Source organism: Acinonyx jubatus, chromosome B4 (assembly GCF_027475565.1).
Source record: "Acinonyx jubatus isolate Ajub_Pintada_27869175 chromosome B4, VMU_Ajub_asm_v1.0, whole genome shotgun sequence".
In the NCBI taxonomy this organism is placed as follows: Eukaryota; Metazoa; Chordata; class Mammalia; order Carnivora; family Felidae; genus Acinonyx; species Acinonyx jubatus.
Genome location: NC_069387.1, coordinates 74,834,676 through 74,846,919, shown reverse-complemented (window position 1 = coordinate 74,846,919; position 12,244 = coordinate 74,834,676). Strand labels below are relative to the sequence as shown.

The window sequence follows — 12,244 nt, the reverse complement described above, 5'->3', positions numbered from 1 at the left end:
GGTGGAAAACTTTAATTTTTTTCTTTTATAATTGCTATTATTTGACTTAAAAAAAAACTTTAACATTTATTTATTTTTGAAAGAAAGAGAGTGTGAACGGGAGAGGGGCAGTGAGAGAGGGAGACACAGAATCCAAAGCAGGCTCCAGGCTCTAAGCTGTCAGCGCATTTTAAACATTTAAACATTTTAAACACTACTTCTGTCATTAAAAACAAAATGTAAAAAAAAAGTGTAATTTTTAAACTTTTTATGATCATACCAAAACATCTTCAAATATTCTTCTATAATGAGGTTTTAATTTTAACATGAAAATGTTTCATTTTTTTTTTTAGTAATCTCTACACTTAGGATGGGGCTTGAACTCAATGACCTGGAGATCAAGAGTCATATGCTCTATGGACCGAGCCAGCAAGGTGCTCCTCAACTTCAAGGTGGTTTTGACAAACATGCAGCCTCCCATCTTAGAAGGTTGGTTTGCCTGGATACAGGGATAGACCACATGACCCTTCAAGATCACTTCAATCTCTGGACTTTCTATAAAGTATAGGGAAGCAATTAATCAGAAAAGCAGGGCTTTTCCTGGATACCCAGCAGGTTGATGGTGTTGGACAAATTCCCCAAAATGAGGGGATCAGCCCTTTAAAATGGTTTCCTAGTATTCCTGGACTACTGTTTTCTTTACTGAAAGACACACACACACACACACACTCACTCTCTCTCTCTCTCCCTCTTTCAATCTGTTCAACCAACCTGAACCCTGGCAGCTCAGCTTCAGCCAAAGAGCCAAGGGAAGCCCTGAGGCAGCTAAGTTCTGCACCACTGCCACTTACAGTCTGGGCTTCAGACTCGGGAGAACAAATGCTGGAGAAAGAAAAAGCTCTGCTGTTGCTAAATCATAGATGCTGGGGGTGGGGGCTGGGTGAGGGGGTCTGGCCCCACTGCCACCTGCTACATGCAGGAGCTCAATTATACCGTTACACTCACTACTCCTGTCAAGGGACAGGCAGTGGAGGAGAGGGGTTGCTCGGGAGAGCTGCTGGCAGCTGTGGTTTTTCTCAACCGGCAAGCTTCCTTTGGAAAGTCACCGTTCCCTACACTAGGAATCTTTTCCCACAAGGAACAGCTGCATTTGCTCATGCTGGCTTCCGCATTTTCCTCTGGTTCCGAAGCTAAGCAGTGGACAAATGACTTAGGTCTCTGACATCCTCATTTAAGCCCCGAACAAGCTGTCCGGGTGACTTCTACCCCATGAAGCCCAAAGGAAACCAGAGAATGAAATGAAGTCATTTGCTGCCGTGAAACAAATGTGGGAACATTATGCAGTTGTTTTTATTTTTCCAACTATAAAGACTGGCAATTTGTTGATGGGTAACACCTTAGATTAACACCAATTATATTGCTATAAATTTGGTTGAGGATAAGAATAGGATTCAGGAACAAGGGAGAATAACAACAAAAATCTTCAAACATTCTTGAAACAAAGAAACACTTTTTTTTCCTTTAATTAAATGCTTCTTTCCCACAGACTTCCCTAGACTGGTTTGCAGTCTAAGGCCATAGGAAACGAGGCTTTGGGCATTCTGAAGAGACTGCAGATTAAGCTATAGCGCCAAGCAGGAGACTAAAACCCTGACCTGACTGTGTCAATCTTAGGCATGTTCTGGGAGCAGAGGCAGATTCTCAAATGTTTCCCAGCGTTCCTTCCTTTTTACCAATTAAATTTCCGCTTCTCTGGCTAATTCAGTGTAGTACACAATCCCCTCTCTGCCTTTCCCGGTTATACTGTTGTGTAGAGGGAACCTGCCAGGAACGTATCGCTTCTGCTTAGGCTGCAAAGGCAACTGGACTAGTTCTGATCCATCTCCTCCTGAGAGCCTCAACAGTAGGGAGTTGCTGAGGAAGGCCTCTTCCGGGAACTGAAAGGTCGGGTGCACTGGGAAGAACATCGCTTACCCTTGGGAAACCTGGCATCGGTTGCCTGTGGTTCCTGGTGGAAGTGACCAATCAGACTCAATCCGTACCATTGGGAAAGGTCAAGGGAAAAAACAGCTTCCCCTCCAAAAATGGTAAAGAGGAAATGAGGAGAGAAGAATCCCAAAATATTCAGAATGGCATAAAAAGTGGTATGTGTAAACTTCTTTTTGTTATTACATCTAACTATAAGTTTCCTAAAGTCCAGTTACCAAGTTGAATTGTGTGGGATAGAGGAGAGAGGCCAGTTGGAGCTGCCTTCAAGAGTTCACAGCTTCAAGCTGAGAGGTCCTAGGTTTGCGCTGGGGGAGCCCCTTTTTGAATGAGGGCTTGGGGGGGATGGGCTCCATGCTGGCTCCAGTTCCATTGGTCCCTGCAGAGTGGGCCTGGCCCCGTTCACTAATGTTTCCTGATGCCTGGGATGGAGCATTCTGATACCTGGAACTAGATGAATACCATGAGCTATTTCTGTAACGACCCACACTGTCATGTCGCCCTTGGTTCATGGGGTCATTTGACTTTTGGCCTTGTGGCCTGTAGCTCTGTCCTCCTCGTCTGTTCCCCGGCAATACCTGAGGATAAAAGAATACAAGGTTCAAAGAACTCTGGCATTATGGCACTCTGTCTGTTCCAGTTCAGCTTACAGGAGTATTCTTAAAGCCTAAATTGTGGTATCCCATAGTTGGGACTCAGCTCTCTCTCGAGACTCCCAGAATTCTGTCAGCCAATCTAACTTAGCCACTACACCAGAATTAATGTATCTTCCACTATTTTACCCCAGCTTTCATCCCTAGGCTCTCCACTGAAGAGGACTTCACTTTTCTTTACCTGGACACAAAAAGAAAGCTAAGGAGGAAGAAAGAACACTCTTGGGCTGTTACAAGCCCTTGACTGGGCAAGTATCTTATCACATGCCTGAACTCTGAGGACTGTAAGCCATTTGTAAAGATAATGAACACCTGGAATAATAAAATAAACGTCTTTATAGTCTGCTTGGCTATACATTATGAAGCACAGATTAAATCATGCTGCTGTGACATTTAGGACATCTCTCACATTACAACCCAGAAAGCTTATGGCATGTGGTTTTATTTTTGTCCTCCACTTCCAATGTAATACCAGTTCTGCAGGATTGCTAACAGCGCTGCCTTGGATTGCTCTTGTGCATCTTCTTCAAACCAAGAAAAGAACCTCTGGATTATGCTTCAACTCTCTGGTGTTTGCCCTCCACCCCACCAGGTTCACTCTCTCTCCCGGATATATTCGACGCGGTGCTCCTAGGGAGCTGCTGCTTCAGATGCACTCTGGTGAACCTGCCACTGTGTACTCATCTACCTCGAGATGGGTGCATGACTCCCACAGTGACTAATTACCAGGCGATACTACCTACAATAGCTAGGACTCCCGCCAACATCAGAAAGTCAGCAGTCTTGGCAACAGGAAGTCTAAGCTAGCTGGTGGTTTGGAACAGAAGTACCAAATGCTTTCTCTGGAACTAACTGGGGCTGGAGGGATTCAAAATAGGTGTGGAATGGCCATAAAGAGAGGAAGGTAATGTACTGAGCTGTCAGCAATTAAACTGTGACAGTCTGGTAACTTTTCTCTATAAGTGGCTTGGTGTGGAAGCTAGGTTACCTCTCGATGAGGCTGGTAGGGCCGGCCACTGGAGTTTGCTATGGGTGCAGGAGTCTCTCCTGGTGCCGAGTTTTTCTTGTTAGCACTTGTAAGGCTGGGAGCAGAGGCACAGGTGGAAGAGGAAGCGGCAGAGGCATCACACGGACTACTCAAGGACATAGACGGAACTGTGTTGCATCGGGATCTGGTTGAGTAGCTGTTCTTTGGATGGGACACTGGACGGAAATAGGAGAAATAGGTTGTCATAGGACAGAAGAGCACGATAAGGTTTTCCCTATTTCTCCACTTCACGATAAGCAATTTGGGACAAAGAACTGTCTACTGGAGTTGTTGTAAAGATAAGCTTATAAAAAAGCAACAGGAAGCAAAATCTCCCTTCTGCCCTCTTCCTCCACTCCTTCCAAATCCCTATTGCTTTTTTCTTTTTTTCCTTTCAAGTTTGTATTTAAATTCCAGTTAGTGAATCCCCCACTGCTTTGTAAAGGAACTCTTAGAGACAGGAGAACAGTGTAAGATCGGAGTAGTCATTCCCCCACCAACTCATGACTTCTCGGCATTTCCTACTAAACTCCTGGCTGCGGCTCCAGCAGCTGACTAAGCCTAGGAACAATAGTATGGGCCATATGTTCAGTTTCCTATGAAGGAACATTCTGAAGTACAGACTTCACAAAGAAAGAAAAAGGTAAATAGAAAGCTAAATCCCTTTTTAAAAATTTGAATGATGCAAGGTATAAATAATCAGGATTAAATATGAACAGAACTAGTCTTTATAATAAACATGTATCTTCCCAAGGTTCTTTCTGCAAAAATAATCCTCAACTCAAAATATCTGAAAAATAGTAATATATTCACTTCAAATTTTGTCAGAATTCAATGGCTTAAAACTACCCCTTACTTTTTTTTTTTTTTTTTGGTTTTAAGTCTGGTCTAATATTGAGTTCACAATCACAGCTCTAGGTCCGACCTTTCACTTTTATACTGACAAAGAAAGAACAAAGGAGCTGAGCTCAGGGTCTGACTGGTGTGCCCCTATAAGCTCTCACCTTAAGGACCACGCCCCCCCCCCCCCCCCCCCGGCCTTAAAGCTATTATTTAAGCACCTATTATGCACCAGGAAAGGTAGGTGTTATTATCTCCATTTGGGAGAGGAATAAAATAAAGTTCTGAGAGGTTAATGTAAAGGCAAGGATTCCAGCTCGGTCTGACTCAGAGCTCCCGCTCTTTACACTATGTATCACACACAACTCAACCCAGCAGAAAAGGATGAAAAAATAACATTGCAAATTTAGGGAGCCAGAAAATGCCCATCTTCTAAGCTCAAAGAATCTGCATCCTGTGACTTCTTAAGTATCTCAGAACTGCTTTTCACAAAAGCAAACAAAAACACAAGAGGCATTAAAGCAGAATCAGTGGAGAAGCCAAGCCAAAACTTTAGTCTCGGATCAGGAGACGGAGTCCCCTCCTCACCATCTCCAGCGCCCAGAATCTCTCGCCATCCTACCTTGTCCAAATGACTCAATGTCCTTCTTCAGCGTCTCTACATCACAGGTGAACCGAGCTACTCGTCCCAGGTCCTCATCGTATTTACGCTCACTAACAAAGTGCTGGAGAAAGGACAAAGAAAAGCCTCCAGGTGAGACAGGTGGTATACATGGAATCCATGGCTTCTTATAAACAGGTGAAAAAAACTATTTTCCATTGTCTTTTTGTTGCTTCAAATTTTACTAAATGGCCATCATATTGCCTATGCCAGGTGACTGATGGAATTCAGCCATTTTCCTAAGGTTCAAAGGTAAGTCTGTTGGGGAGCTTTATGGCCAAAGCCCATCAGAGATGATGAAGAGAAATTGTAAAGAAAGAAGAAAAAGTTTCCAGTAGAGGGCCATCTTTCCACTGTTGGCTACTCTCCACATTGTTCCATTTTATACAGAAGCAGAGGCAGCAAAAATGCTCGTACGTTACAACAATGATTCCATGTAAATAGAGGGCTTGGTGTTCTTTAATAGGAACCTCCTTAGGTAACCCACTTCATCCCTTTATAAAGTAGGATTTGTTAGTCCTTGAAGTGGGGACAACTTCTTGAGATGGAAAATCATTCATGTGAAAATCCAACCTTGCAAATGAGAAGGGTTTATGCTGCAAGTAATTTAATCCTTTTAAGCAGACTGAGCTGAGACATAACCAACCCCTTGGGTCAAAACTAACTATCATGTCAGGAATAAAGTGCTTCTGGGGGTGTCTTTCAATAAACAATTTCCAAAGTAGCCTGGAATCTTTTTTTTTTTTTTTACCCCCAGATGAAAAGGAGGCAAAAAGGAAAAGTTAAAGGCCTACATATCATTTACAAGAATCAAACTCCTCAGAACAGTCTTCTAGCAGGTGGTCTAATTCCACTTTGGATTTTCAAGGGGTATAATCAAAAACATCAGAATCCTTGGGATGGATCTAGAAGCAGTAGATGGTAAAGGAGAAATCAAAATTCCCTGTGAACCCTGAAGTCCTGAGAGTACACTGTGGCTCAGGAAAGCACATGAACCTCTGTAACATAGAGGCTTCAGACATGTAATATCAGTCTGAGAGTAATTCTGAAACAAATTCTAGGGTTTGTTGAGCCAGAGACATAACAAGAATGACGGAAATAACATGATCTGGAAATAAGACATTTAAATTGCACAGCACCCACTTCAGTACACTGAATATGTGGAGAGAAACAGATCCTTAGTCAGCCTGCAGAAATATTTCTAGCAGCTTTTCAACCACGTGGGAAGGAGAACAGATGAAGCCTGTGAGAGCCAGGATTCTCATCTAATTCCAAAGGGGTTTCCGGCTTCTCCCAGATAGTTGAACAAGACTGACTGGCATCTTCATGTCAGTGAAGAAGACTTTCTATAATTTTTAGTATTATAGTTCTAGTTAACCAGAAATGGTAATTTCATACTGGCATCGTTTTGTTATTTCACCCCAATAGCGTCTAAGGGGAGAAGTGAAAGACTGAGTGTGAAAGACTGGGTCAGGATGATAAGGATACCTGGAAGGTCTTAGATGATTTCCCATCTAGGTTTTTATTTTACAAAGGCTGTTATATAGCCTGTGCAGCAAGTGTTCCTGTTAAGTATGGCAAGAAGTCTCATGTGTTCAGAAAGAGCAGAGGTTAGGGCTCAGGAGTAGGAACAGCCAACTCTTCTTCACACAGCTAACGGTTTATAAACAATTATTTAGAATTCCAGTGTCCACAACTACCCACAAATATCCCAACGTCTCTCAGGTCTCCATGCTTAGTCTCAGAAACATTGTTCTTTATATAAGAATTTTAAATGTATGAGGGGTGCCTAGGTGGCTCAGTTGGTTAAGCGTCTGACTTTGGCTCAGATCATGATCTCACGGTACGATTTGAGAGTTTGAGCTCTGCTGTTGGGCTCTGTGCTGACAGCTCGGAGCCTGGAGACTGCTTCAGATTCTGTGTCTCCCTCTCTCTCTCTGCTCTTGTGCTCTGTCTGTCTGTCTCTCTCTCCCCCTCTCCCACTCAAAAAAGAAATAAACATTAAAAAAAAAATTTTTTTTAACAATTTAAAATACATGAATGTCGAACCTAAGTAATCTTCACAAACAGATACAATACAATCAGTATCTCAAGTTGCTAATTTTTCTCTTCTAAAATCAGAATCAACCAACCAACCATTTCAATATTTACTGAATCCCTACTACATGCCAAGGCACTATGCTAGACACTGGAGGCACACTGGTTCCTGCCACTGTAAAGTTCACAATCTAGTTGGGAAGACAGATCAGTCAAATGCATATAAAATGATAACTATGCTATGAACATACAAGATAGGGGGCATGACATGAAAGTTAAAAGGACGAGCAGGTCAGTTATCTGTGTGCTGGGACTGGTTGGGTGGGGCGTTTTGTACAGATCGAAAAGCATACATACAGCCCTCCAGCAGGAGGGAAGAGACTATGTTTGTGGGAAGGAGAAGCAAAGATGGCCAGAGAACAAGGGGAGTATGGTGTGAAATGAGATGGTGGTAGAGTTGGACCCTGCAGAGCCCTTAGAGGCCGTGTTAAGGATTACAGTCTTTATCCTAAAAGCAGTGGGAGGTTTGAAGCAGTTTAATGTGGTGTGAGAACAGATATGGAGAGCTCGGAGGGCAGGGCAGTGGCAGAATAGACGGGTGGAATCAGTTAAGAGGCCATTACAGAAGCAAGTAAGAGACAACAGTAGCTGGATCACGATGGTGGTGGTGAAGATTGAAGAGAAAAGGTCAGATCTGAGATTTGGGAGGAGGTCAAACAGACAGGGTCTGCTGACAGATTTAATATGGGAAAGGAGAAATTCCTAAGGCTTCCAGGTTGGACACCTGGATAGATGACAGTACCATTTACAGAGAAAGGGAACATGGAAGACGGTTAGCTTTGAGAAGGGAAGATCATGAGTTCAATATATTAGATATGGCGATGAATTATGGAGATTTGCTGCTTCAGTCCCTGAGGGTAAGAAGAAAGGCAGAAAAGAGAAAGAAGTTTTACCTTGATATCAGCTCTGAGCTCAACCAATTGCTCCTCTGACATTCGAACAGCCACATCAGTCATCTTCTTTAGAAGTTCGGCTTTCTTTTGTCGGCTGAGCAAAATTTCCACTGTGGAGGAAAAGAGAGTAGGACTCTTATCTTCTGCTAAATAGGATAAAGGAGAATTGGAAATATGGGCCTTGCAGTACATATTTGAACAGCCAAAGGCTTAGCTGCCCACCCATCCAGAAAATGAAAATACCAAAGGTCCAGTTTCCAGCTTCTTGAGGGACTCTGAAGGCAGTTAAATGGTAAACACTTTTTATGAATCATAAAGACTCATAAATCATTTGTCATTTCTCTTTCTTCTCTTTCCAGTCAAAAAAAAATTTTTTTAATCAAGAAATATATAAATGAAAACAGAAATAGGTACCCAGGGTAAAAAAAATTCACCTAGAATAAATGGGTATAAAATGAAAAGTAAAAGCATTCCCCTACTTCTGACAGCAAATATCTCTCTCCCTTCTTTCCCCTCCTTACAGATAGGAGTATATCATATACGTGGTCCTTTCCTTTACCTAAGCTATTTTTACTTGACATACTTGAAGTTCATTGCCTATTAATACGCTGGCTCTCCTTCACTGTTTAACAGCCACATGGTTTTCTACTACTTAGGTATACTACAATTATTTACTAAGTCCCCTAACGGTGGATACTTAGGTTGTTGACAGCCTTTTAAGAAGTATAATCTTTGGCATGCTCCCAGATGTATAACTCAGATATGGCCACAGAGGATAACAGACAATATGAAAAAAAAAAAATCTCTCAGAGCAGAGAACCAGGGGTTACAGAGGATGTGAGCCAAAGAAATCCTCCAAGGAAGCAGAACTAGGTGCTGCCATATGAACGAAGGAGTTTTCTCTGCCACAAGGCCAGGGATTCTGCTACTCCTGCCCAGTACAATTTGATCATTGCTTTTCCAGGTGGGAATTTTTTACTCTAATTATACTCTTCTTTATATAATATTGGAGGAAGGGGCATTTAACTTTTCCTTTAGTTCATGGGACCCCAGACCACAACATGCCATATCCAGATCTATTGAAAGATCTGAAATGACCCCGAAGCCCTGGACTTTCAGCTAAATATACTAACTAGATGAGACTTTGGAGGTGTTGTCATTGAGGAGGAGGGGAGTGTGTTCTCATTTTTTAAAAAAGAGGATATCGGGTAGCTGAGGGGTGGACAGTAGCAAAAAGACTGTTAGCAACTGCATATCCATTCTCCTCTCTTTCCTATCGGAAGTCCAGTGTTTTGGGTACCAATCTGCTTAGGTAAAAATCTACATTTCCTGGCTTTGCTAGATAAGACAGTCATGTGATATGGTTTAGTCACTGAGATCTAAGCAGAACTCACAGGGCGAGGTTTACAGGAGTCCTAGCCAGCATGTAACATATTGCCTCTCCTCAACTGGAGCCTTAGCAGGGATCTTTTGACCATAGGTACACTCTAAGGATGGCTGAGTACAAAGACAGAGAAGCCCGGGTCCCTCATGTCATTTTGGAGACGCCCTGCCAGCCTGATCACTTACCTCTGGATTTTTCATTTCATGAGAGAAAGAAATAAACTCACATTTATTTAGGCCACTCTGTTGCATGCAGTCAAACTCAATTCCTAACTGTTATACATAGAATCCTGTAACCCACTTAGAAATCAGCCAAATTTATGTTAGAAAACAACTAGAATTTTCCAAGAGCTACATCAGGTATTCCAGAGAGTTGAATGCCTTTAAAAAGTTTACTTATTAGCCTGATTGTCACGGATATGCCACCCATGGGCTGCCCTCCCCACATGAGCTTAATTAATAAGAACACACTTTCCCAGTAAGTGAGGGATATGCCTACAAAAGTTTCTTGACACTAAGGCCCAATAGTTACAAATGATCTACTGGTCTGGCTCCCAAGATAAAACCTGTCTGCCATTTTGTGTCAAATCCATTTGCTCTCAGGAATCTGCATTCTAGGATTCTAAGACAAAACTACAGATCCCATCATGGAGGAAATGTGTCACGTCAAGACCTCCACACAAATCAGTGGACCCAATTACATAACTTTGGACAAGCCACATTTTCTCCAAAGGACTCATTTCTTCATTTATTTAAAAAAAAAAAAAGGAAAACCTAATTACCTCATAAGGGTAATATGAAGATCATAGAGAAATGAATTAAAAAACTCTGAACTGTGAAGTACTATGAACATATAAATTAATAAAACTATTAAACGTGTAAGAAAAAAAGAAGCACCTTCTTGATAGTATTGGTAAATGAATAATTACATTTACTAACACTGAGATCCAGGATTTTAGCATGAGAGAAAGGAGATACAGATATACAACTGACAAAATTAAGTAAAACTGTAGCTCTTAATTTGATAAAATAAGATTTGCCATGAATTGATAATTGGTTGAAGCTGGACGGTAGCAGTTAATTATATCAGCCATTTTGAAATGTTTGGCATTTTCTATAAAAGATATATTTTTAAAAAGCACCTTCTTCTCAAAAGTGAGGACTATGTCTTCTTACTAGCTTTATTTGAAACTTTATGCTCAAAATAGAACACACAGTACACGAATGGACCGAAATGGTCACATTTAGAAATTTCAGGATATACCACTCAATTTAAATGAATCTCACCTCTGAAAAACAGTGGACAGCACCTGTTCAACATTTCAGGTCAAAACAGATCAAAAGAGAACTCAGCTCAGTGCCTCCTCTGGCCCATGAGCATAAACACAAATGGTTTAATTGTGAGTCATCACCTCGACCTATTGCCATTCGTACCAGTCTGAGAGCAGGTTAAAAGAAACAACCCTCCAAATTACAAATCTAGCATTCAAAGCATGAAGGTCAAACCTGCTGCTGAAAAGCCCACATCAATGCCATTGTAGAAGCTGTAACAGATACTCCCTTCTTTCCATACAGCTGTGTATCTTGTACCTAACCCTCAACAGGAATGACAAAAAACAGGTATCTTGTTCTTTGGTTACAAAACCCCACAAATTACCCAAGTTAGACTCTATTCCTCCAGAATCTATTTTAGTAAGCTTTCAAGGAATCCTGGTCATGGTATCCTAAACCCTCATTTCATTGACTTCCTCTATCTAATGATAACAGACACTGAGTGAAGACTGTTCTACAAACTGAGAAAACCAAGAAAGTTCTCAGATAGGTAATGACAGTGATGCATACACTAAATTGTGGGCAAGCTGGTGAAGTTAACTCTGATTATGCCAAACATTTTTTTTTCCAAGTAGAAAAAAAAAACCCAATGGAATTATTCAATCACTGGAAGTAAAACCCAAAATAAGACAAAACCCAGGCACCTGGCAAGGATACTTTATTTTCCTAAGATGATGTTGTGGTGGCAAATACCATGATGCAGTCCCTCAGGCATTGAACATTCAAAATATTAACATTCAAAAATATTAAAAACCAGATTCTTGTAAAGTTGTTTCACCTGACAGGATTCATATGCCAGGGCAGTACAGCTTCTCAAGATTCTTCAAATAAATATATAAACTCCTACAGTGACATTTATATTGAGCTTTTGTTATGAGGGTTGAAAGGCAGATACCTACTAATTGGTAATAGCTTTAACTACAGATCAGTCTTACTTGCTTCAGCTTTCACTTTGTCCATTTCAGCAAGCAATGCCACTTCTCGATCCATTAAACTAGGAAAAGATGACAAAGGGAAAAAAGGTTTGATCAGAAACTCAAACAGAAATAGCACATTGTTAACAGAGGAGACAGACTTATGAGTTGGTTCACTGAAAGTATACTACAAAGTAAACCCTGTGTGGACCACATAAAAATTGTCTTACCCTCAGCAAAGGATATTTTAATGATTCCAATAAATAGACCTGATTCCCTTTTATTTCTTTTTTTTCTTTAATTCCCTTTTATTTCTGTGTATTACAGTAAACCAGTAGCTAGAAGTCCAAGAATGGAGAACCAGTAGGTGGCAGTAGCGAGCTACAGAACACTTCTAGCTAAACTGTGCTAAAGCAAAAGTTCTGGAAGTTGCGTACTTCCACATACAAAGTCACATATTTTTTATTTTATATTTTGGT

The 12,244-nt window shown here is 41.2% G+C and overlaps 1 protein-coding gene across 3 annotated transcripts in view; it reads right to left on the bottom strand.

The window, feature by feature from the left end:
• Window positions 1-1,469: 1,469 nt before the first annotated feature.
• The window catches only part of SPATS2 (spermatogenesis associated serine rich 2), a 146,978-nt gene continuing 136,203 nt past the window's right edge, over window positions 1,470-12,244 (bottom strand). For all 3 annotated transcript variants that reach the window (XM_027036046.2, XM_027036047.2, XM_027036048.2), the window contains 5 exons: window positions 11,787-11,845; window positions 8,137-8,246; window positions 5,108-5,210; window positions 3,607-3,821; window positions 1,470-2,543 (listed from right to left, as the gene is read on the bottom strand). In XM_027036046.2, the coding sequence (XP_026891847.1) occupies window positions 2,232-2,543; window positions 3,607-3,821; window positions 5,108-5,210; window positions 8,137-8,246; window positions 11,787-11,845 (799 nt within the window). In that variant the 3' untranslated portion in view covers window positions 1,470-2,231. The remainder of the gene's footprint in view (window positions 2,544-3,606; window positions 3,822-5,107; window positions 5,211-8,136; window positions 8,247-11,786; window positions 11,846-12,244) is intronic.